This window comes from Bombina bombina, chromosome 2, assembly GCF_027579735.1.
Source record: "Bombina bombina isolate aBomBom1 chromosome 2, aBomBom1.pri, whole genome shotgun sequence".
Classification (NCBI taxonomy): domain Eukaryota; kingdom Metazoa; phylum Chordata; class Amphibia; order Anura; family Bombinatoridae; genus Bombina; species Bombina bombina.
Window position 1 is genome coordinate 916,256,853 of NC_069500.1, and position 24,539 is coordinate 916,281,391.

At 38.2% G+C, this 24,539-nt stretch overlaps 1 protein-coding gene across 1 annotated transcript in view; it reads right to left on the reverse strand.

The window, feature by feature from the left end:
• The window catches only part of LOC128647376 (vitamin D-binding protein-like), a 151,061-nt gene that overhangs the window by 54,664 nt on the left and 71,858 nt on the right, over window positions 1-24,539 (reverse strand). Inside the window, exon 4 of the mRNA XM_053700161.1 lies at window positions 6,315-6,532. Within this exon, the coding sequence (XP_053556136.1) occupies window positions 6,315-6,532 (218 nt within the window). The remainder of the gene's footprint in view (window positions 1-6,314; window positions 6,533-24,539) is intronic.

A 24,539-nucleotide genomic window follows, 5' to 3' on the forward strand; every position in this document is an offset into this window, starting at 1 on the left:
AAGAATAGTAGTAATTTCTTTGTGTTTCTCATTGTAAGTTGTGACAAATCTCACTTTCTTGTCACTTTCCTTGCTTCTGTTTTTTGGTATCAGTGGATTTTCTCTGTTTGTATGCAAAGCCCGGTGAAAGGCTTTTTTGATAACTTTACAGGTATAGCCCCTAGTTTTGAGTCTTATCTTCAACTCTTTGGATCGCAAATAAAAGATATGCAGGTCAGAGCAGTTTGTTCTTAGTCGTAAGAATTCCCCGACTGGTATGGCTTTTTTTGTGGGCCATAAGTGACAGCTAATAAATTATTTAGGTTTTCTAAATAGGTCTGTCTTCAGGAGTCCGGTCCTATCTCTTTTTTATTTTAATATCCAGAAAATCAATCTCTTGACCGGGCGAACCAATCAGGTTCATCGAATATCGGATAGGTTGAAATGGGGTGGGGGTGTCACATCCTCATACTGATTGGTTGCTATACTCTTTATTAGGGTAGGATTTATTTGAATCATGTTTGCCTTTGAAAAAGCTACGGCGAAATGCACATCAGACGACCGCTGCCTGATGTGAGCTGCTTGTATGTGTGAAATTTGTTCTACATACTGTTTATAACTAGCTTTATATGTTTAATGGAGCTCTCTGTCCTAATATATTACATAACTGTGGCATAGATTTTCTAGGACTGGGACTGTGTCTCTGCCTTATATGAGGCTAGAGTTTTCTTACTACTGTATTGTGGGTCTTTCTGTTTTTATTCCTATATTTTGTACATTGCTTATGTATTGCAGTCTCACACAGGTCTAATCTGTGCCGTTTTTAATATTGTGTGTTTATTTTTGATGTATGTATATTTCCGTCACTCACGGAAGTTTAATATTATAACTGAATTTAAAAAAAAGACCAGTACTAAGCACCCTCCAAAATCCTCTCTTGTGGATCTAATATAGGAACCCTGTGCTACACACAATTACCTTATATTCTGCTTTAGAGACTGCAAGAGATTTACCTAATATAAGTTAGGAAAAACTCTTAAAGGGACATTAAACACTAAATATATGCTAGATAGAATGATGCATTCAAAGAAAAGATTAGTCCATGACTAACATGTAGATGTATTTTTTAAAGTTTCATTAGTTGTTTAAAAAGTGACAAAATAAGTGTAAAGTTTTAGTGTCTATAAAACACTGGGAGCTGCCATGTTGTAACTTGTGTTACCTTCTCTGCTGTGGCCAATTAGGGACAGTTATAAATAGGTCACTAGAGTGTGCAGCCAATGGTTGTGCTGGATTTAACAGTGTTCTGCACTTCCATTTCTAACAGGAACTGAAAAGCTTACAATTTCAGAATGGAATTACAGGCAAAGAGGACAAAATAAATAATGAAAGTATATTGCAGAGTTGTTTTATTATATACAATTTATCATTTTATATTACCATCTCAAAGTGTTTAATGTCCCTTTAAGGACAAAAAAGGAGTTTTTTATCAACTGTTAGATACTATACACTCAATTGGAGGAAAAAGACTTTTAAAATCAACTCTCAAATAAATTATGTTTTAAATGTTCCTTTGAACTCAGTTGTGTGTTTGAAGAACATTTTCTTCTAGGCATATTATCTGACTCTTCACTATAAATATATAAATATATACATATATACTGTATGTATATATATATGTATATATATATATATATATATATATATATATATATATATATATATATATATATATATATATATATATATATATATATATATATATATATATATATATACAGGTGGCCCTCGTTTTACAACGGTTCAATTTACACCATTTCAGAATAACAACTTTTTTTTCCAGTCATGTGACTGCTATTGAAAATCATTGAGAAGCAGTGCATTTATTAAAATAGCCAGTAAGTGGAGCTGTACGCTTGTGTTGCAGCAAAGCCAAGCAAGCTGAAATTGATCAGTTTAACCAGACCTGAGCTATCGAGCAGATTTCAAAGGAACAAGATCTTCCTGTCTATAAATCAGTCCAGATTGGAATGCATAGAAAGAACTGTTTGCAGAAAAATGCAAGTAAAGTCTGTGTTGTGTGATTATTTTATTAGGTTTATAATGTTGTTTAGCTAATATTTTTGTTCATTTAACTTAATTTAATTATATATTCTGTGTTGTGTCATTTTATTAGGTTTATAATGTTGTTTAGCATTTAAAGTCTTCATTTCAAAGCTTTAAAAATAATGTATTAGGTGTTACTTATGACAATTTTGAGAGGGGCCTGGAACCTATCTCCCTCACTTCCCATTGACTTACATTATAAACTGGGTTTCAATTTACAACGGTTTCGATTTACAACCATTCCTTCTGGAACCTAACCCCAGCGTAAACTGAGTGCTACCTGTATATATATATATATATGAATATATACTCTCTTTCCATTAATTTTATTTTAAATTGAGAAATATTCTGTTAGACCTTGATTATTTAAATAAGGTTTTTGCTAATTTTGCTAATTGTATTCATTATCTAATAAATTAAACTCAACATATATAAAGTACTTTTTTTCTTTTATGCCCATTGTTTCCACGTAAGCACCTATTGGTAGGAGCGCACCACAACTGTATTGCATTGTTTTTAATTCTTACTGACTATAGAGGAAGTCTATCCTCCTTTAGTGGAGGGAAGTTTTGGTAGCCTAGTTAGTGGCAACTAGCGCATGTGCTCAACTAATCTCTTTTGGAGTACTAAATTGTATTCCACTCATAATCTAGCCCATAATTTGTGAGATGTCTAATCCAGCTGCGATTCCTATTGAAAGTATAGGGCTTGCTAAAAATTCTCTGATTTTTCTGTTTTACGAAGGACTTGTAATACCATATTGTGCCCTATACTGAGCATGGGCCCACAATATGGATAGCGCACCCTGCACTATCAATAGTGCTCCACTTGTAATCTACACCAGGGATGGACAACTTCCTAACACACGGAGGCCGCAGGTCAAGATTTCTGAAGCCTTAAGGGTCACATGTAAAGCTGATTATAAAACACAAAAAATATTTTACTTCCTAAAAATTTTCAGTGGCACAGGGAATTTAGGTAAGGCTACAGGGTACCCTCATCTTATCTCTTCCCCTTTATAGGGCTCTTTTGAGTTTTGGCCACTCCAAAAAATACATTCTTAGTTCTGCTTTTTCCCTGGGGCCGCAGACACTAGTGCAGAGGGTCGAAAGAGGCTTAGGTTTGCCATCCAGCCGGTATTTTACTATGGCTGGTATTTTTTAGGTTCAGGTCAAGATTAAATATAGAAATAAAAATGCTATCATGGTCAGAGTTCTTCTAAGGGTATTGGAATCTAATTATAAACAAATAATAATTTAAAATCAGTGTTAGCAGCTTTAGTTACTGATCTATACAGCATAATTATGTATGCAAATTTATGCTTATGAGCTTGGCCGGTATTTGTTTCCTTAATGAGGCCCTTGGGCTGCCATTTGGCCATCCCTGATCTAGGCCATATTGTGACAACTCTGCACAATTTCAGCATTGATGAATATTGACCACAGCTGCCAGTTTTGATAGTGTTTATTTGCCTCCTTTAATTAAAAATGTGATCAGTATATTCAATAGCCTTTTCAATTACCAAAGGTTTATCCCAAAATACTGAACTAGAAATAAGGTTGTCAGTTTAGTCTGTATCCAATGTTTGCATTTTCATTAACCCCTTAAAGACAGCTGACTTACCCTGTAAGTTTGTCGTCATTTTTACTTGCAGGGGTATGTACCGTGTCATTAAGTGGTTAAATTAGAAAGTTTTTTTTTCTTGTATTGTGCGTATGTCAACTGATGACATCCCTACAATTTAATGGTTTTTCTCCACCCGTAAGGTCCATTTGAAAACTGCCTAAAAAAATAAGAATTCATTTTTAGCATTTTTTGCTATAACTCTGTTTAAAGAGAGCCTTACGCCTAGATTACGAGTTCTGCGTTAGCCTTAAAAAGCAGCGTTAAGGGGTCCTAACGCTGCTTTTTATCTAACGCTGGTATTACGAGTCAGGCAGGAAAGGGTCTACAGCTCACTTTTTTTTGCCACTCGAGGCTACCGCAAATCCCCTTATGTCAATTGCGTATCCTATCTTTTCTATGGGATTTGCTTAACACTGGTATTACGAGTCTTGGAAGAAGTGAGCGGTAGACCCTCTACCGCCAAGACTCCAACCGCAAAAAAAAGTCAGTAGTTAAGAGCTTTATGGGCTAAAGCGGGAACATAAAGCTCTTAACAACAGTGCTATAAAGTACACTAACACCCATAAACTACCTATGAACCCCTAAACCAAGGCCCCCCCACATCGCAAAACCTATAATACATTTTTTTAACCCCTAATCTTCCGACCAGACATCGCCGCCACCTACATTATCCCTATGAACTCCTAATCTGCTGCCCCTAACAGCGTCGACACCTACATTATATTTATTACCCCCTAATCTGCCCCCCCAACCTCGCCGCCATCTACCTACATTTATTAATCCCTAATCTGCTGACCGGACATCGCCGCCACTATAATAAATGTATTAACCCCTAAACTGCCACACTCCCGCCTCGCAAACACTATAATAAATTAAATTAACCCCTAATCTGCCCTCCCTAACATCGCCGCCACCTACCTACAATTATTAACCCCTAATCTCCCGCCCCAACGTCGCCGCTACTATAATAAAGTTATTAACCCCTAAACCTAAGTCTAACCCTAACCCTAACACCCCCTAACTTAAATATAATTTAAATTAAAAGAACTAAATTTACTATCATTAAATAAATTATTCCTATTTAAAACTAAATACTTACCTATAAAATAAACCCTAAAATAGCTACAATATAACTAATAGTTACATTGTAGCTATTTTAGGATTTATATTTATTTTACAGGCAACTTTGTATTTATTTTAACTAGGTACAATAGCTATTAAATAGTTAATAACTATTTAATAGCTACCTAGTTGATAACAAAGAGATAGAGAAACTGGCACTAGATATAGTAAGTTAGGAATAATAGAATATTACTTCCGGTGCTAACCCTAATATTAAACATACAATTATAAATTGGTAAGGGAACCAAAAAAGAAAAGGGTTTTACTAGCACTCATTCCTAATTAGTAGTTATTTTAAAAAAATTATTAATTTTTATTGAATTCGTGTTAAAACAAGGACCACCTTGGTAAAGTACCCAAACATAAAACTGAACACCTAGCCCCCCTGTTTCCTGGCCGATAGCAGCTCCCTCGGCTTCAGGTGTCAGGGACTAGGGACAGCGTTAAAACCAACAAATAGTGCACCTAAAGTGTGCTTACTAAGAGCACAAACGCGTTTCGGCTGTAGTATTCAGCCTTTTTCAATGTGATATGTCAAGCCGAGGCCCCGGTGCCACCCTCTTAAGTAGTGCTTGTTGTAAGTTTTCCAACCAATCCCATTCCTTTCTCGTGAAACGCCCTATTACTAGCCAATGAAAGTCTGTTGTACGGTAGGCGTGAGAACCGGCTGTGAACTGATTGGATTGACTGTATGAATTTCAACACCAATGATTAATTGATTTCAGAGAGCGAATTACTTTAACTTTATGTTATAAACCTTGTATCATCCAATATTTACAAAGAGACAAACATATAGCAAGACGCTGTATTCGATCTTTACTAAAGTTTATGTGTGATTATGTCGCCTCACTTATCGGCGATTTTATTATATCTCCGTGCTAAGTTATGGAGATTTTACATCCATGTTATCTATTGCACTGTTTATTTTATTCACACTCGTCATCATTGTCTCCTACATATCACAATAAACAATATGAAATATATATAATATAAGTCCTTGTTTTAACACGAATTCAATAAAAATTAATAATTTTTTTTTAAATAACTACTAATTAGGAATGAGTGCTAGTAAAACCCTTTTCTTTTTTGGTTCCCTTACCAATTTATAATAGCTACCTAGTTAAAATAATTACAAAATTAGCAGACATACACGACTTTGCCATTGCTTTCTGATAATTAAAAGGCCGATAATTGTAACTGTGCACAACACTTCTGAAACTCCCGGTAGTGAAGGGGTTAATTACTAAACTGGTAAGGGTAATAGTATTGTAATGTAGGGATTACCCTCCCACATGAAATGTGAGTCCTTTTCTTCTTTGAATTTCACATATTTAAACTTTACAAGATTACATTATGTGGTGCCCCTTTGTTTATCAGCAAATATCTCAAATATTAAACTGGCATTATTTTGCAAATAAAAAAAAAGAAAATGTTTTTATAGTATAGTATACTTGTTTAATGTACTTGCTAGGAAGACTTACGTTTTCAAAAACATGTGTTGATCAGATATATATTCCATACACTGGCTTGCAAAAGGAATAACTGTATATATATTAGGTATAGTTACTGGAGGACCATGCTGTATACTTCTGAAGCATTCTTCTCTCTTTGCATTAAATTGGTCACAGCATAGAGATATTGCCTGATTCTTTGTCCCAGAAAGCAGATCCTCACATGCTCTGTCAATGAGGATGTCATTCTGTAAACATATACACGAAACATACAAACTTCAATATCAACTCATAAACTATCTGTTTTTGTGTTATGAATCATATACAAAATAGAGTATGGACAATTCAAAAGATTGTACAGTGTTAAAAAAAAAAGACATAAAAAAAATGACTAAGGGGTATTGACCCCGAAACGTTGTGATTTTGTTGTCTGAACCTGTACCTATTAAAAGTATTTTGGACTACAACCTTTGAGGAGTCATCCTTCTATTACTATATTTTAAAAAAAAGACATACCATTATAGTTATGCTTGGGGTCCTTAAGGGATATTAAACAGTCCTCCTTTAGTAAAATAAATATAGTATATGTTAAATCAAAGTAAACATAAAAAGAAGTATAATGTGTTAACCTCTTAAGGACATATGACGGAAAAATTCCGTCATAAAACAATTGAGCAAACTGAAAGCTGTGTCCTTAAAGGGTTAAAAGACCCCAGCAAAGAATTGATTACAGAGAAATCCTCAGTATAACCGTTGCATATAATGACATATGGAAGCTGAAATGCTGAGAACTTATATTGCATTCTGCCTCTTCTGAGCATAGACAAAAAACTGACTTCCTGTTTCACTAGCATTTACTGAGCAGTAAGCTAGCTCAAGTTGCTCTAGAAGATTTATGACATCAAGCTAGATATGCCTTCCTGTAGAGACCCAGGCCCCCCTTGTGGGGCTGTAACAGGAAGTAATGGACACTGCACAAATTAAGTTTTCCCAATGATCTATTTTACCTGCTGGAGTATAATAAATTGAATACAAAAAATGATTTAGCTTTATTTTGTTATTTGAAATAGCTGCCTTTGCAGGATAGCCTGCACTCACTCAGATGCACATAGGTTCAGGTGTTGTGTCATGGCCTCTTCTTACCTAACTGACAGCCATAAATGATAGCTTCTAATCAAACACACTAAGAAATCAATAAGGGTATCACAACATTTTGTCATTCTTTCTAGACATACATACAAACAAGGAGGTGGACTACACTCTCAAACCGGAGTGAGTAGACTTCTCATTCCACTGGCAAAACTCATTTCCAGCTCTGCATGTTCACATGGCTCGCTCAGAAAACAAAGTTTGCAGGCAATGAATCCCAGACAAGCATGGGTACAAGGCACTCACTCAGAGTTAGTTGCAGCATTCCTTTTCATATACATTTTGCTTTTGGTAAGTTTATACATATACTTTGTTTTTAGAATAAACTTTTCATCAATAGTATACTCATCCTTCAAGGGGCAGTACAGTCATAATTAGACATTCATGATTTAGACAGAACATACAATTTTAAATAACTTTTCATTTTACAGCTATTATTTAATTTGCTTCATTGTCTTGTTATCCTTTACTGGTTTATCTAAGAAAGCTCAGGAGCAGCACTGAACCAAGGTTCTAGCTGCTGATTGGTGGCTGCATATATATACCTATTGTCATTGGCTTACCCATGTGTTCAGTTAGAAACAAGTAGTGCATTGCTGGTCCTTCAACAAATGATACCAAGAGCATGAAACAAATTTGATAATAGAAGTAAACTAGAAAGTTGTTTAAAATTGTATGTTCTACCTAAATCATGAAATATTTTTTTTGTCTTTCATGTCCCTTTAAGAAAACACTATAGACACACATTTCAACAATTATTTTTTCTTTCCTATGGCATGGAGCGTCCACAAAACAGTCTAATTACTAGTGGGATATTCACTCCTGGCCAGCAGGAGGAGGCAAAGAGCACCCAGCAGAGTTGTTAAGTATCACTTCCCTTACTCATAACCCCTAGTCATTCTCTTTGCCTTGATCACGGGAGGATGGCAAAGATGGTGTCTGAAGATGTCTTTTAATCCTTTATGGGTACTTTTCCCTGCAAGCAAGGATTGGGGTATAGCTGTGTCCATGTCAATCTCTTTAGTAAGAGTAATGGTGGCTACTAGCAGTAAGAAGACGGCGAGGTGGTCTTTGATTAAACTTCTAACATTATTGCTACCCCTATTATAGAAAGCCAGGGTTGGTTACTCTGTTCTTTCTTTTCTATAGGTCCCTGGTAGAAATGGAGAAGCTGCCACACCTCAGAAAACAGCTCCTGCCTGACAGAGCAGGATCCACAGGTAAGTGCTTTCCCTTCTAGGTTTGAAGGTACCGGCACTATAGGAGTTAAATCATTAGGGGCACTGCTTATATAGGGTTGCCAGGTGTCTGCCACAAAAATACCAGACAGATAACCAGGTAATACAAAAGTGTGTTAGTATTTATATATATACATCAGACATCAGACAAAGACAGTTTTCAGAATCACTGCACATAACAAGTGCTCCGGTTTTGTTCTTAAAGTTCTATACCATATTTAAATCCAGGAGGGCTCTTATTACAGGACTTTCTTGATAACAGCATCATAAGTGTATAACGCTACTTTGTTTGCAACATGCTTAAAGATTATCTCATATGACATTGAGGTTTTTAAATGTAAGCAGGTTTTTTATATATGTATGTGCAATAAATACTTGTTTTAAACAGTATAACACTATTGCGGTTTATTTCCATTTCTATACTCATCATTGGGAGACATTTGGGACACCTGAGAGTCTACCATACCCCAGGAAACACCGGAGAAACAATAGTGGAATTCTGTGAAGCTTGGCAAGAAAGGACCAGCAGTCCACAGATCCATTCCTATTCTTAAAGGGCCGGTCTAACAGTGCCCCTCTCCTGAGCTCATCACTTACCTCATAAGATTGGGGTAACTTCTTGTAAGTAGTCATTTTAAAATATTACCACTAGGATTATAAAGTTTATACATCTATAAAAGTGTTCAGCACACCTTGAATCTATATCTACACTGGATTTTTCAAATGAACCGTTGTTCTATTATGTACAACTCTATCCCATAATTGCTCAAAACTTGGATTTATTGCCATTAAATGTGTTTTTTTATATATATTTTTGTGTCAAATTATATTTTTGTGTCAAGTTACATCACTCCGTTGACAATTGATTATCAACATACATTTGACATAGGATTAAAACTGAATATCTACTGCATGAGATTTTTCGGATAAAAGTATATTTAAATTTCACTTTGACATCCACTATTAGATACCTAATAGTCAGCTAGATTACGAGTTTGGCGTTATGAGTGAAAAAGCATCGTTATGGCCCATAACAATGCTTTTTCCCTACCGCTGCTATTACAAGTCTTGTCAGAATAGCTGTACCGCACACTTATTTGGCCATCACGCAACGTCAGTACAGCACTTTAAGAAAAGTCCTTTTTCAATGGGACTTCCATAGCGCCGGTATTACAAGTTTTGCTGTGAGGACAAAAAGTGAGCGGTACAGCCTAAAATAACAAGATCTGTACCGCCATCTAAAGTCAGTAGTTATAAGTTTTACGCTACAAAGCTGTACCATAAAACTCATAACTAAAGTGTTAAAAAGTGCCCTCCCACATCGCAAACACTATAATAAAATTATTAACCCCTAATATGCCGCTCCGGACATCACCGCCACTGAAAAAATGTATTAACCACTATTCCGCCGCTTCCCGACATCGTCGCCACTATAATAAACCTATTAACCCCTAAAACACCGACCTCCCGCATCGCAAACACTATTTAAATATTATTAACCCCTAATCTGCCGTCCGCTCACACCACCGCTATAATAAACCGATTAACCCCTAAAGCTAACACTGACCCTAACGTAACCCTAATCCTAACACCCCCTAACTTAAATATAATTAAAATAAATCTAAATAAAACTTACAATTATTACCTAAATAATTCCTATTTAAAACTAAATACTTACCTGTAAAATAAAACCTAAGCTAGCTACAATATAAATAATAGTTATATTGTATCTAGCTTACATTTTATTTTTATTTCACAGGTAAGTTTGTATTTATTTTAACTAGGTAGACTAGTTAGTAAATAGCTATTAACTATTTACTACCTAGCTAAAATAAATTCAAAGTTACCTGTGAAATAAAACCTAACCTGCCTTACACTACAACCTAACATTACAATAAAATAAAATAAGCTAAATTAATACAATACATTTATCTAAATTACAAAAAAAATCACTAAATTACACAAAATAAAAAACGAAATCATCAAAAATAAAAAAGAATTACTCCTAATCTAATAGCCCTATCAAAATAAAAAAGCCCCCCAAAATAAAAAAAACCCTAGCCTACACTAAACTGCCAATGGCCCTTAAAAGGGCCTTTTGTGGTGCATTGCCCCAAAGAAATCAGCTCTTTTACCTGTAAAAAAAATACAAACAACCCCCCAACAGTAAAACCCACCACCCACACAACCAAACCCCCCAAATAAAAATCTATCGAAATAAACCTAAGCTAACAATTGCCCTGAAAAGGGCATTTGAATGGGCATTGCCCTTAAAGGGGCATTTAGCTCTTTTAATGCCCAAACCCTAAGCTAAAAATAAAACCAACCCAATAAACCCTTAAAAAAACCTAACACTAACCCCCGACGATCCACTACCGGACATCCATCCTCATCGAAGCCGGCAGAAGTCTTCATCCAAGCGGGCAGAAGTCTTCATCCAGACGGCATCTTCATCCATCCGGGATCTTCTATCTTCATCCATCCGGCATCTTCCATCTTCATCCATCCGGCACGGAGCGGGTCCATCTTCAAGACATCCAGCGCGGAGCATCCTCTTCTTCCGATGGTCAACGAAGAATGAAGTTTCCCTTTAAGGTACGTCATCAAAGATAGCATCCCTTACATTCTGATTAGCTGATAGAGTTTTATCAGCCAATAGGAATTAAAGGGTAAACAATCCTATTGGCTGTTGCAATCAGCCAATAGGATTGAGCTTTCATCCTATTGGCTGATCCAATCAGCCAATAGAATGCAAACTCAATCCTATTGGCTGATTGGATCATATATATATATTATATATATATATATAATATTTATGTATATAATTACACTTTTTTTGTGTGTGGGTAATATTAAATCAAACAAAACTGAGAGACATGATGCCACATACCTCATTTTCTTGTAACTAGGTGACAGTAACACTGAGTCTGATTTAATCTTAGACAGTCACACACATTGAAGTGAAAAATTGCTGTTGACTGAGGGAACACACACTCAGAATCACACAGCATCAGCATTCAGCACTGCAGCCTCTGCAGCAGCCCGCAGGTCTTCTTGCTGACATGACGTCAAGTGTGTGATCACGTGACATCCGACAGACGTCAGTGCAAACTGCCTGTGCCCACCACATAGTAGTCCGGTCTGGAGCAGAGTCTGGCTCCAGCTGAGCTAATAGCAGGCTAGATTGGGTGTCAGACTGCTGGTTGGGACATGGGCTGGGCTGGCCTAGACCTGGGTTAGGTTGAGTAATACAGGTCCATTTATTAATGTGCGGACAGACATGTTCCGATATAGTGGATCATGTCTGCCGCTGCTTCTTAAATAGTCTGGAATGGTGGAGGAATTTTTTTTTTTAAACAGACAGTGTGACTCTCTTAGAGGCTTGTCCGTTTTTTTGGACTTATATTACTGGGCAGTAACCAGAAATACCGGACTGTCCGGTCAAATACCGGACACCTGGCAACCCTGCTTATATGTGAAAAGAGGCATCATATTTTATTGGGGCTCAGAGAAAGACAGTGTATGAAGTGTTTGACAGGTGTTTGTTCTACTTTTGTTTCAGCTCAGCTTACTTGGCCCAATCACTTTTGCTGTGCTGCTGTCGGTTTTTCGCGCCGTTTTTGTTTGGCTTAATTTTAAAAAAAAATTAATTGCGGTAACGTGACCGCTCCTCTGCATTTCTGGTCTTTGGCTTGTCTGTTCAGATCAGAGTTTGCCGCGGCGAGTATGGAGGTTGCAGTTTCCTCTGGAGGGGGAATTCTACAGTTGCAAGTGGATTTGGACTGTTCCGGTAACAAGGAGATGTATTTTGCCACTGAGTGTGTCCGGTTTTCTGTGCTAGTGGGTTAGCAACTTCTGGAGGGGTAAGACCACAGCAGAGCTGAGGGTTTTAGGTGCTTTTATTGCTTCATATAAATAAACCTAATTTGGCATTTAAAATTTGTGTTAATTGCTAGGAACTGATACCCAATTATGGACACTAATGCTGAAGTTGATTCATTTGAAAAATGCTTATTGTGTTTGGAGGCTAAGATAATTCCTCCTGTACAGTTTTGCACTTCATGTTTAAATAAAACGCTTAAGTTTAAATAAAAGATGTCTCTCCTTGAGCCTCCTGTCTCTCAGGATAGTGTTATCCTAACTACACCTCAGCTTTCGCCTTAAGCTTCCCAAGCTTCCCAAGCTTCACATGTGCCCTGTGGTTCCTCTCAACCTCCTGGGGGTATTTTTTTACCTAGGGATTTCGCTGTGCAGATTACTTCTGCTGTTTCTGCAGCTTTATCAGCTTTTCCAAAGGTTTCTGGTAAGCGTAAGAGGAAATCTAAATATATTGATGTTAGTAAGGCTGACTCCGCTAAGGCTGCTTTAGTCAGTTTGTCTCAATTATCTTATGAGGATTATTCTTCAGTAGCTTCTGAGGGGGAATTGTCAGATTCTGATACTGTAGGGACCAATTCTGCAGAGTCAGAGTTCTTTTGAAGGAGGTTCTTGCTACTTTGGAAGAATCCGACGCATCTGTTGCGGAGAAGCCAAAGTGGTCTAGTAAACCTAATAGGGTATATGATGTACCCTCATCTGTGGAAGTATTTCCAGTTCCAGACCATATGGCAGATATTATAACTCAGGAATGGGATAAACCAGGAATTTCTTTTTCCCCGTCCCCTGTTTTTAAAAAGATGTTTCCTGTTGCTAATGCTATTCGTGATTCGTGGCGCACGGTGCCCAAGTTAGAGGGAGCTATCTCTCCTCTGGCTAAGAGAACTACTATTCCTATTGAAGATAGTTGTTCTTTTAAGGATCCCATGGAAAAGAAGCTTGAGGGTTTTTTGAGGAAGATGTACATTCAGCAGGGATTACAGTGGCAACCTGTAGCTAGTATTAATACAGTTGTGGGGGCAGCATCTTATTGGTGCAATGACTTATCTAATCTTATCCTAGAAGAGACTACTATAGAGGAGATCCAAGAGAGGATCAAGGCTCTCAAGCTACCCAAACCTTTATTTGTAATGCCAACATGCAAGTTCTTAGGCTGGGTGCTAAGATTTCTGGTTTTACTGTTTTAGCTCGCAGAACTCTGTGGTTAAAATCTTGTTCTGCAGATGTTACATCCAAGTCCAAGCTTGAGATTACGGGTGGAAAGGGTTCTTTTCTACCTCAGTAGAAAAAGAATAGACCTAAGGGTTGCCAGAATTAAAATTTTAGTATCCTTTCGTAACTTTAAGGGACAGAAGTCTTCCTCTTCCAAGTCGGATCAATCTAAGTTTTCTTGGAGGTCCAGTCAGCCTTGGAATAGGGGGAAGCAAGCAAAGAATCCTGTAGTGGATCAAGTGGGGGGCAGGCTTTCTTTTTTTCAAAAGGCTTGGATACGCGATGTTCCAGATCCTTGGGCCATAGATATAGTATCCCACGGTTACAGAATAGGATTCAAATTTAGTCCTCCCAAGGGCAGATTCCACCTGTCAAGGTTATCTGTGAACCAGATAAAGAGAGAGACTTCTTCTTATACTGTGTAAAGGACCCTGTCATCCCTGGGAGTGATTGTTCCAGTTCCTCTAGAGGAACAGGTTCTAGGATTCTCTAGGATTTCGTCCCATTCTGGACCAAAAGTGTCTCAACCAATTCCTCAGGGTTCCACCCTTCAAGATGGAGACCATATGTTTTATTCTTCCTTTGATCCAAAAGGGTCAGTTCATGACGACCATAGATCTGAAGGATAAGTATCTTAATGTTGCTATTCACAGGGATCATTACCAGTATCTAAGGTTTGCCTTCCAGTACAAACATTTCCAGTTTGTTGCCCTTTCTTTTGGCCTTGCTACAGCTTCCATAATTTTTACAAAGGTTCTTGGGGCTCTTCTGGAAGTGCTGAGGTCCCAGGGTATTGCTGTGGTGCCTTATCTAGACAACATTCTAGTTCAAGAGCCATCTTTTCATCTAGCAAAATCCCATACCCAGATGTTGTTGTCTATTCTACATTCCCACGCCCACTGGTATTACGAGTCTGGCAGGTACAGGTGTACCGCTCACTTTTTTTCCGCGACTCGAGCATACCGCATATCCACTTACGGAAATTGCGTTTCCTATCTTTTTTTTTCTCTAACACTAAGAGCCTTGATACATTTTGTTTCCAGTTTTGTATTGTGGGAATTTGTGGTTGTTTCCAGAAATGGGGTATTAATTGTTTAGCTCCACTTAGCATAATGTATAGCAACATTAATTTATATTTGCATTTAAGTTTAGGGGGTTTGTTAAATAGCAAGATCAGGGGATCAAATGGGATCTCTGATGTTAGAGCTTTCTCTATTTCTCTATGTACCTCCTTCCAATAGGATTTGAGAATCGCACAATCCCACCAAATGTGGGCCAAGGTTCCACAGAGACCACAGCCCCTCCAACACTTAGGGTCAGCTTGGGAATATATTCTAGCTAACCTACTTTGATGCAAATACCAATGGCACAAAATTTTCATATTTGTCTCGGTTATAGACATAGAGTAGGGGGATTTGCCCATTTGTTTAAATATCAAGTTCCAATCTTTCAGAGGTACTGTTAGGTCAAGTTCTCTCTCCCATGATTTGGTGTAAGCCGGGAGGTTTCTAGAGTGTATAGCTATCAAATTTTTATAGACTAGAGAAAGGGTTCCTCTCATAGGTGTTTGTGTCCAGCACAGAGCCTCAAAGGGAGTTAAGTTCCTAAGTAAGTTATGTTTGTCTTTATTTTGTATGATAAAATGTGAGAGCTGGAGGTACTCAAACCATCTAACAAACAAGGGGATGCTTTTCTCTGACAAAGATGATTTAGAAAGGAGTTTCCCCTTTTCCTGTACAGTGTAACAGGGTAGGTACGTGTGGATACTGTATGGTTTACCTATGGAAGCGTCCAAATGTATTGGAAATGTTGGGTTATGTAGAAGTGGAGTGAGCGGAAACGGAATTGACGATATTCCGTCCTGTGTCGATGTCAATTTATCCCACATTAGGAGAGTGTCCTGGATCAATGTGGGAATGGGCGTAGTTAGTTGCCGAAGCTGTGTGGAAAGCCAACAGACACTCCCCAAGCTGCTTGAGTTTGCTAACTCATGTTCTAGAATTGCCCATTCTTTATTCTGCCCATTTTTGCACCAGTCCACTATTCTAATTAGTTGTGCAGCTTGCCTGTAATAATTGAGGTTAGGAGCACAGAGGCCCCCGTTAGTCCGATTTCTATACAGGGTGTTTTTTTAAATGTGGGGTGTTTTATGTTCCCATATGAATGTATTGGCTATATTTTGTATTGTATTTAAATAGCTAGGAGGTAGTTGTATTGTATTGAATTTGGTAATGAATTAAACTCAAAATATTCAGGTAATAACTTTTCTACCTTAGTTATGAACTCAGGGGCCGTTAACAAATTGTCTTCTAATTTCCATAAGTAAGTGCCTGTTGGTGCAGAAGGCCATTTGAGTTGCAATATAACTGCGGAATGGTTTGACCATACCGTATGTGTGATTTTGGAAGAAGAAACAGCTGACAGGCCTTTCTGATTCACCAGAAAATAATCAATTCTGCTATAGGATTTGTGTGGGGAAGAAAATAATGTATAATCCCTTTTAGAGGGGTTTAAGAGTCTCCATATATCGTACAGGTTCTGGTCCCACAAAATTTTCCACAATTGTCTAATGGTGCTTTTTGATGTATTGGGACATGGATTTGTGCTATCAATATTTGGTTGAAAGGGGATGTTGAAGTCACCTCCCAACAAAATTGTTCCCTTTGAGAATTGTAATATCTGATTGAAGCTCTTTTTGAAGAACGGTAGCTATTTAGTGTTGGGAGCGTATATATTTATTAATGTAGTTGGAGTTCCATAAAGAAGACCAAAGACACATAGAAGTCTTCCCTCCAAGTCTGCATGTGTTCGCAGCAGTGAGAAGGGAATATGTTTACTAATCAGGATGCTCACTCCATTTTTTTTCACTTCAGATGAGCTATGAAAGTGTTGTGTATATAAAGGGCCAAAGTATTTAGGTTCTTTTTGTTTTTGGAAATGTGTTTCCTGCAGAAAGAGGATATCCCCTTTCTTCTTGTGGAGGTCTGTAAGGGCAATTGATCTCTTCTGTGGCGAATTGAAGCCTTTTACATTTTGGGTTATTAGGGAAATATGTTTATCTTTATTACTTGGGGCCATTTGTTAATTGCATTGTGGATCATAAGCATTAATTAAAACCCTTTCTGATCGTAGGATAGAAAACAAGTGTACCTCCATAAAGTTTCAACAGTGAATAACACATCAACATAAACATAAACAACAGTAAAATACAAAAAACAAAAACAAACCATGGGACCGACCACACTTCCCGAAAAACATTCGGGAGCACACGATAAGTGCATTGTGACTAGCAAACCAAAGAAGGTCACAATTAGTTTGATGGGGCGGATGATGTGGAGTGGTAACCAGCTCCTTAGACAGTTTTAAATTGGTTAAGACATTATTTCAATCATTGGTAAACTCGCAACCATTCTAGACAACACATAGGAAAAAAGATATATTCACCACTATCTTACCCTCCTTTACATAGTGTCAGGATAAAGAAACAGCAAGGTTCATGATAGAGTTAGGTGTATCCAGGGGCAGTCCCCCGGATGGTGAGTTAATTCAGGGAGAGTTCTCATTTTTCAGTGAGTGTCCTCTGCTTGGGGTGTGTGTCTGAATGAGTCATGGCCAACTTCTTCCTTGGAGGTGAGGTATGTGATGTTTGGTTTTTATTTTTTTTAGCGGGATGAACTCATTGCCATTTTTCTTTAGGTTGGGAGGACTGTCTCATATCCATGCGGTTTGGTGTTGACGTCTGTGCTATGCAGCTAGGAGGATCCAGATCTAATGACTTGCAAAAGTTAGGGATATCTTCCATGGTTCTCCAGGATAGCTTCTGATTTTCATGCAGAACATATAGGTGAAATGGAAATCCCCATCTGTACATAATCCTCTTTTGTCTCAGGAGTGATGTAAGGGGGCCTAGTTTGCGGCGTCTCTGGAGCGTGCGTGATGAAAGATCAGTGTAGAACTGTAAAACAGTGCCCCTGAAGCGTACGGGTTGTTTTTTCTAGAGCAGTTCAGCAATTCTTCTTTCTCTCTAAATTGATGAAACTTAATTATATCGCGTGGTGGAGCAGTCTCTGGTGGCCGAGACCTCAACGCCCTATGTGCCCTGTCCCATTGTATGCTATCAGCAGACTGAGAACCTGTGAGATGTTGGAACAAGGCCGGCAGGAAAGTTGGGAGATCTTTTGGAAGTACGGTTTCGGGAACTCCCCTGATCCTTCGATTTTTCCTGCGAATGCGGTTCTCTAAATCTTCAATTTTGTAATTTAATGTGTCAATAAGAGATGAGTGTTGGATAGATTGATCTTGGAGTGCACTAACATCTTCTCTGATTAAATCTGAGTTGTCTTCCAATGCTTCAATGCAAAATCCCAGGGTATGAATATCCTGTTTAAGTTCAGCCATTTCCTCTTTCATGCATGATCTAATTATCTCAGCAATATCTTGCTTAGAGGCAAGAGATGACAAAACAGAAGTTGGAATTTGCGTTGTTAAGTCCTGTGAGGGTGAAATGGAACTTGATGAACTGAGCTCCCTATCTGGAGTGCCCGGGAGTCCTAGATCTGATGATGGTGAAGATCTAGCATGTGTGTTAAAGAAGTTGCTGACTGCAAATTCTTTTCCAGGAGTGTTCTTTGTCATTTTGATAGGCTTAATTGGTTTTTTAGCAGTCATCTTTAAGTGTCTTGAATGAATGTTGTGACAGGTTTTATTTTACAGGTATATTTGTATTTATTTTAACTAGGAAGTTATTAAATAATTAATAACTATTTAATAACTATTGTACCTAGTTAAAATAAATACAAAGTTGCCTGTAAAATAAAAATAAATCCTAAGCTAGCTACAATGTAACTATTAGTTATATTGTAGCTATCTTATGGTTTATTTTATAGGTAAGTATTTCGTTTTAAATATGAATAATTTATTTAATAATAGTATTTTTATTTAGATGTATTTAATTTATATTTAAGTTGGGGTGGTAGGGTTAGGGTTAGACTTAGGTTTAGGGGTTAATAACTTTATTATAGTGGCAGCGACATTGGGGGCAGCAGATTAGGGGTTAATAATTATAGGTAGGTTGCGATGACATTGGGGGCGGCAGAATAGGGGTTAATAACTATAATGTAGGTGGCGGCGGTGTCCGGACCAGCAGATTAGGGGTTAATAATATAATGTAGGTTGCGGCGATGTCGGCGGTGGCAGATTAGGGGTTAATAAGTGTAAGATTAGGGGTGTTTAGACTCGGGTTCATGTTAGGGTGTTAGGTGTAGACATAACTTTTATTTCCCCATAGTAATCAATGGGGCTGCGTTAGGAGCTGAACGCTGCTTTTTTGCAGGTGTTAGACTTTTTTTCAGTCGAATCAGCCCCATTGATTCCTATGGGGAAATGGTGCATGAGCACATTTTGCCAGCTTACCGCTACCGTAAGCAGCGCTGGTTTTGAGGTGAGATGTGGAGCTAAATTCTGCTCTACGCTCACTTTTTTGCGGCTGACGCTGGGTTTCTAAAAACCCGTAATACCAGCGTTACTGTAGGTGAGCGGTAAGGAAAAACTGTGCGTTAGCACCGCACACCATTACCAACAAAAACTCGTAATCTAGCCGATAGATTCCCTGTCCATGAAGATTTTTCTGACGGTCGTCAGAAAATCCAAACTTCATATTTCTTGCCTGTCTCTCCAGTCTGCTTTTCGTCTATCTGTGGCTCAATGCATGGAGGTGATTGGACATCATTCTTTTTGCTTGGTTCCATCTGAGACCTCTGCAACTATGCTTGCTCAGTCAATAAAAAGGGGACCACTCAGATCTCTCGCAGAAGATAAAATTGTATTCCCCAACAAGAATCTCTCACGTGGTGGATTTCACAGGACCATCTGTCTCTGGGCATATGCTTCATGAGGCCTTCCTGGGTAATTGTGACCATGGACGCCAGCCTGTTAGGCTGGGGAGCAGTTTGGGGTTTCTTAAAAGAACAGGGTCTGTGGACTCCAGAGGAGTCGTCTCTTCCAATAAACATCTTGGAGTTGAGAGCCATTTTCTATGCTTTAATAGCTTGGCCTCAGCTAGCTTTGGTCCGATTTATCAGATTTCAGTCGGACAACATCATCTCAGTGGCCTACATCAATCACCAGGGAGGAACTTGGAGTTCCTTGGCAATAAAGGAGGTGACTCGCATTTTTCAGTGGGCGGAGTCTTACGATTGCCATCTCTCTGCCATCCACATACCAGGGGTGGACAACTGGGAGGCAAATTTTCTGAGCAGGCAGACTTTCATCTCCACCCAGAGGTTTTCACAATGATAACTCTCAGGTGGTGGGTCTGGAGTTGGATCTGATGGCGTCTCGTCAAAACGCCAAGCTTCCAAAGTACGGTTCAAGGTCAAAAGATCCTCAAGCAGTTCTGGTAGATGCTCTAACGGTTCCTTGGAGATTCAGTCTAGCAAACCCGTTTCCTCCGTTTGCTTTGCTTCCATGAGTAATTGCTCACATCAAACAGGAGAGAGCTTCTGTGATTCTAATAGCTCCTGCATGGCCTCGCAGGATCTGGTTCGCAGATCTGGTGAAGATGTCATCTCTTCCGCCGTGGAGGTTACCTTTCAAGAAGGACCTTCTTCTTCAGGGTCCCTTTCTTCATCCAAATCTGGTTTCTCTAAAGCTGACTGCTTGGAGATTGAACATCTAAGTTTAACTAGACGTGGCTTCTCTGAAAAAGTCATAGATACTATGCTTTAGGCTCGTAACCTGGTTACTCGCATAATTTACCATAGGGTATGGTGTAAATACCTTCATTGGTGTGATTCAAAGGGTTTTCTTAGAACAAAATAAGGGTTCCTCGAATTTTGGCTTTTCTTCAGGAGGGCCTGGAGAAGGGTTTGTCAGTCAATACTTTGAAGGGTCAGATTTCTGCCCTGTCTATTCTTCTGCATAAACGTCTGGCAGTTCTGCCAGATGTTCAGTCTTTTGTCCAGGCCTTGGTCAGAATCAGGCCTGTGTTTAAATCTCTTGCTCCCCATTGGAGCCTTAACCTTGTTCTTAGAGTTTTACAGCAGGCTACATTTAAACCGATGCATTCTGCTAATATTAAATTACTATCTTGGAAGGTTTTGTTTCTTCTAGCTATTTCTTCTGCTTGCAGAGTTTCTGAACTTTCGGCTCTGCAGTTTGATTTCCTTACCTTATTTTTCATGCTGATAAGGCGGTCCTTTGTACTAAGCTGGGTTTTCTCCCTAAGGTAGTGTCGGATCGCAATATTAATCAGGAAATTGTTGTTCGCTCTTTTTGTCCTAACCCTTCTTCCCAGAAGGAACGTCTTTTGCATAACTTGGATGTTATGCATGCTCTTAAATTGTATCTTCAAGCAACTAAAGATTTTCGGCAGACTTCTGCCCTGTTTGTTGTTTTCTCTGGTAAGCGTAGGGGTCAGAAGGCCACTTCTACAACTCTTTCTCTCTGGTTGAGAAGTGTTATCCGTTTAGCTTATGAGACAGCTGGACAGCAGCCTCCTGAGAGAATTACGACTCATTCCACTAGAGCTGTTTCTTCTTCATGGGATTTCAAAAATGAAGCTTCTGTGGAGCAAATCTGTAAGACGGCCACTTGTTACTCCATAAATACTTTTTCCAAATTCTACAAATTTGATACTTTTGCCTCAGCTGAGACTTCTATTGGGAGAAACGTTCTTCAAGCGGTGATGCCTTCAGTTTAGGTCCGCCTGTCTTGTTCTCCCTCCTTTTTCATTCTGTGTCTTGGGTATTGGTTCCCACTAGTAATTAGAATGCTTTGTGGACTCTCCATGCCATAGGAAAGAAAACAAAATCTATGCTTGCCTGATAAAGTTATTTCTTTCCGGGCATGGAGAGTCCACGACCCGCCCTTATTCTGTTTAAGATGGCAGTTTTTTTGTATAGTCCTCAGGCACCTCTGTGTATCTTCTCTTTCTGTTTCCTTTCTGCTGAATGACTGGGAGTTATGGGTAAAGGAAGTGGTACTTAAAAGCTCTGCTGGGGTGCTCTTTGCCTCCTCCTGCTGGCCAGGAATGAATATCCCTCTAGTAATTAGAATGTTTCGTGGACACTCCATGCCCGGAAAGAAAGAAATTTATCAGGTAAGCATAAATTATTATTATTTTTTTTAAATATCTAAATGAAGTAATTAAAGAACTTTTTTTGTAATTCAGCTTTTCAAACTACATACTGGCAAACTGTCTGTACATAAGATGGGGTTGACTAGACGGAAGGGGGAGGAAAGAGATCTGTTTGGGAGAAATCAGGGAGGTGGAAGGGTAATCCCTACACCACAGCAAATATTATAATATATATTATAATTTATTAAATATATTAAAATAAAAACAACCAGCAACACAAGGAATTAATAGTAGTGCATATGCTATTGCAGTGATCACATGGGACAAATAGAAAGAAAAGTATGAAAATAATAATAAAGGTCCTAAAATGACATAATACCATATTTATTTATTTATTTATTTATTTATTTATTTATTTATTTATAAACTATTTTACCAGGAAGGATACATTGAGATTTCTCTTGTTTTCAAGTATGTCCTGGGTTTCAAGTATGTCAAAGATGCCATATACCATTTGCCCAAACATATCTACAAATCCCCTTATACAATATATATATATATATATATATATATATATGGTGCTACATCAATTTACAATGCAAAACTTGTTGTAGTGGATTAAGTTCCCATAGACTGCAATGTAAATGCACTTTTCAGTGCTGTTTTTTTTTTTTTTTTTAAACACCCCACTCCCGCCAACTTTAAAGCCCCAAAACGTCTTCTGCCCATAGACATCATTGGAGTGCGCAAACTAAAGAAAACTAACACTAATCGCTCGCCTGCTAACCAGACATCACATTAGTCTAACTGCAAGAACCCGAAGGTAGTTAGAAGAAAATCTTCTACTCATTATTAAACAGCTATTACTATATACTGTATATCTGATGATTATTTTTTTAAATATATATATATGTGTGTGTGTGTGTGTGTATATATATATATGTATGTGTGTGTGTGTATATATATATATATATATATATATATATATCGTATAGCCCTTTGCAGTCAAACACCTTGTAATATACCATATATCTTTAAACCCTTATCTTTTTTTTATTAAAATTTATATGTATAATTTCTCCTGTTAAGTGTAGTCAGTCCACGGGTCATCCATTACTTATGGGATATTAACTCCTCCCCAACAGGAAGTGCAAGAGGATCACCCAAGCAGAGCTGCTATATAGCTCCTCCCCTCTACGTCACACCCAGTCATTCTCTTGCACCCAACTAATAGATAGGATGTGTGAGAGGACTGTGGTGATTATACTTAGTTTTTATATCTTCAATCAAAAGTTTGTTATTTTAAACGGCACCGGAGTGTGTTGTTTTCTTCTCAGGCAGAATTTGAAGAAGAATCTACCTGAGTTTTTTTGGTATGATCTTAGCGGACGTAACTAAGATCCATTTGCTGTTCTCGGCCATTCTGAGGAGTGAGGTAACTTCAGATCAGGGGACAGCGGGCAGGTTCACCTGCAAAGAGGTATGTTGCAGTATATTATTTTCTAAGGAATGGAATTGACTGAGAAAATACTGCCAATACCGATATAATGTAAGTACAGCCTTAAATGCAGTAGTAGCAACTGGTATCAGGCTGATATGTATGTATGTTTACACTTCAGTATTCTGGGGAATGGCACTTCACTGGGAAAATACTGTATGCATATAACTTTTAGCCTAACTTGCAGTGTGAACGACTAGCAGCAGGCTTTTAATGACATTTCATAAGTTAGATTTTAAACGTTTGCTGGCATGTTAAATCGTTTAATTATCTGAGGTACTTGGTGAAAAATTGTTTTGGGCGTTATTTTCCACATGGCTGTCGTTTGTTTTAAATTAAAACAGTTTACTGAGCTTCCCTCACTGTTGTATGTGAGTGGGAGGGGCCTATTTTGGCGCTTTTGCTACGCATCAGAAATTCAGTCACAAGTCTGCCTTCTCTCCCTGCATGATCCAGGACGTCTCCACAGAGCTCAGGGGTCTTCAAAACTTGTTTTGAGGGAGGTAATCACTCACAGCAGACCTGTGAGACTGTGCTTTGACTGTGATAAAAACGCTTATATTTTCAATTGTTATACGTTTTTTCTGATATTAAGGGTTAATCATCCATTGCTAATGAGTGCAATCCTTTGCTAAATTTATGCTTTTACTGGGTAAATTTGGTTTTTATAACTAATCCGGTTCATTGTTATTCAACTGTCATAGTTTTTTCTGTGCTTCTTAAAGGCACAGTAACGTTTTACATATTGCTTGTAAATTTAGTTGAAAAGTATTTCCAAGCTTGCTAGTCTAATTGCTAGTTTGTTAAACATGTCTGACACAGAGGAATCTCTTTGTGCAATATGTTCAAAAGCCAAGGTGGAGCCCAATAGAAATTTATGTACTAATTGCATTGATGCTACTTTAAATAAAAATCAATCTGTACATGTTGAACAACATTCACCAGACAACGAGGGGGAAGTTATGCCGACTAACTTGCCTCACGTGTCAGTACCTGCATCTCCGGCTCGGGAGGTGCGTGATATTGTAACGCCAAGTACATCAGGGCGGCCATTACAAATCACTCTACAAGACATGGCTAATGTTATGACTGAAGTTTTGTCTAAATTGCCAGAACTTAGGGGTAAACGAGATCACTCTGGGGTGAGGACAGAGTGCGCTGATAATGCTAGGGCCATGTCTGATACTGCGTCACAATTTGCAGAA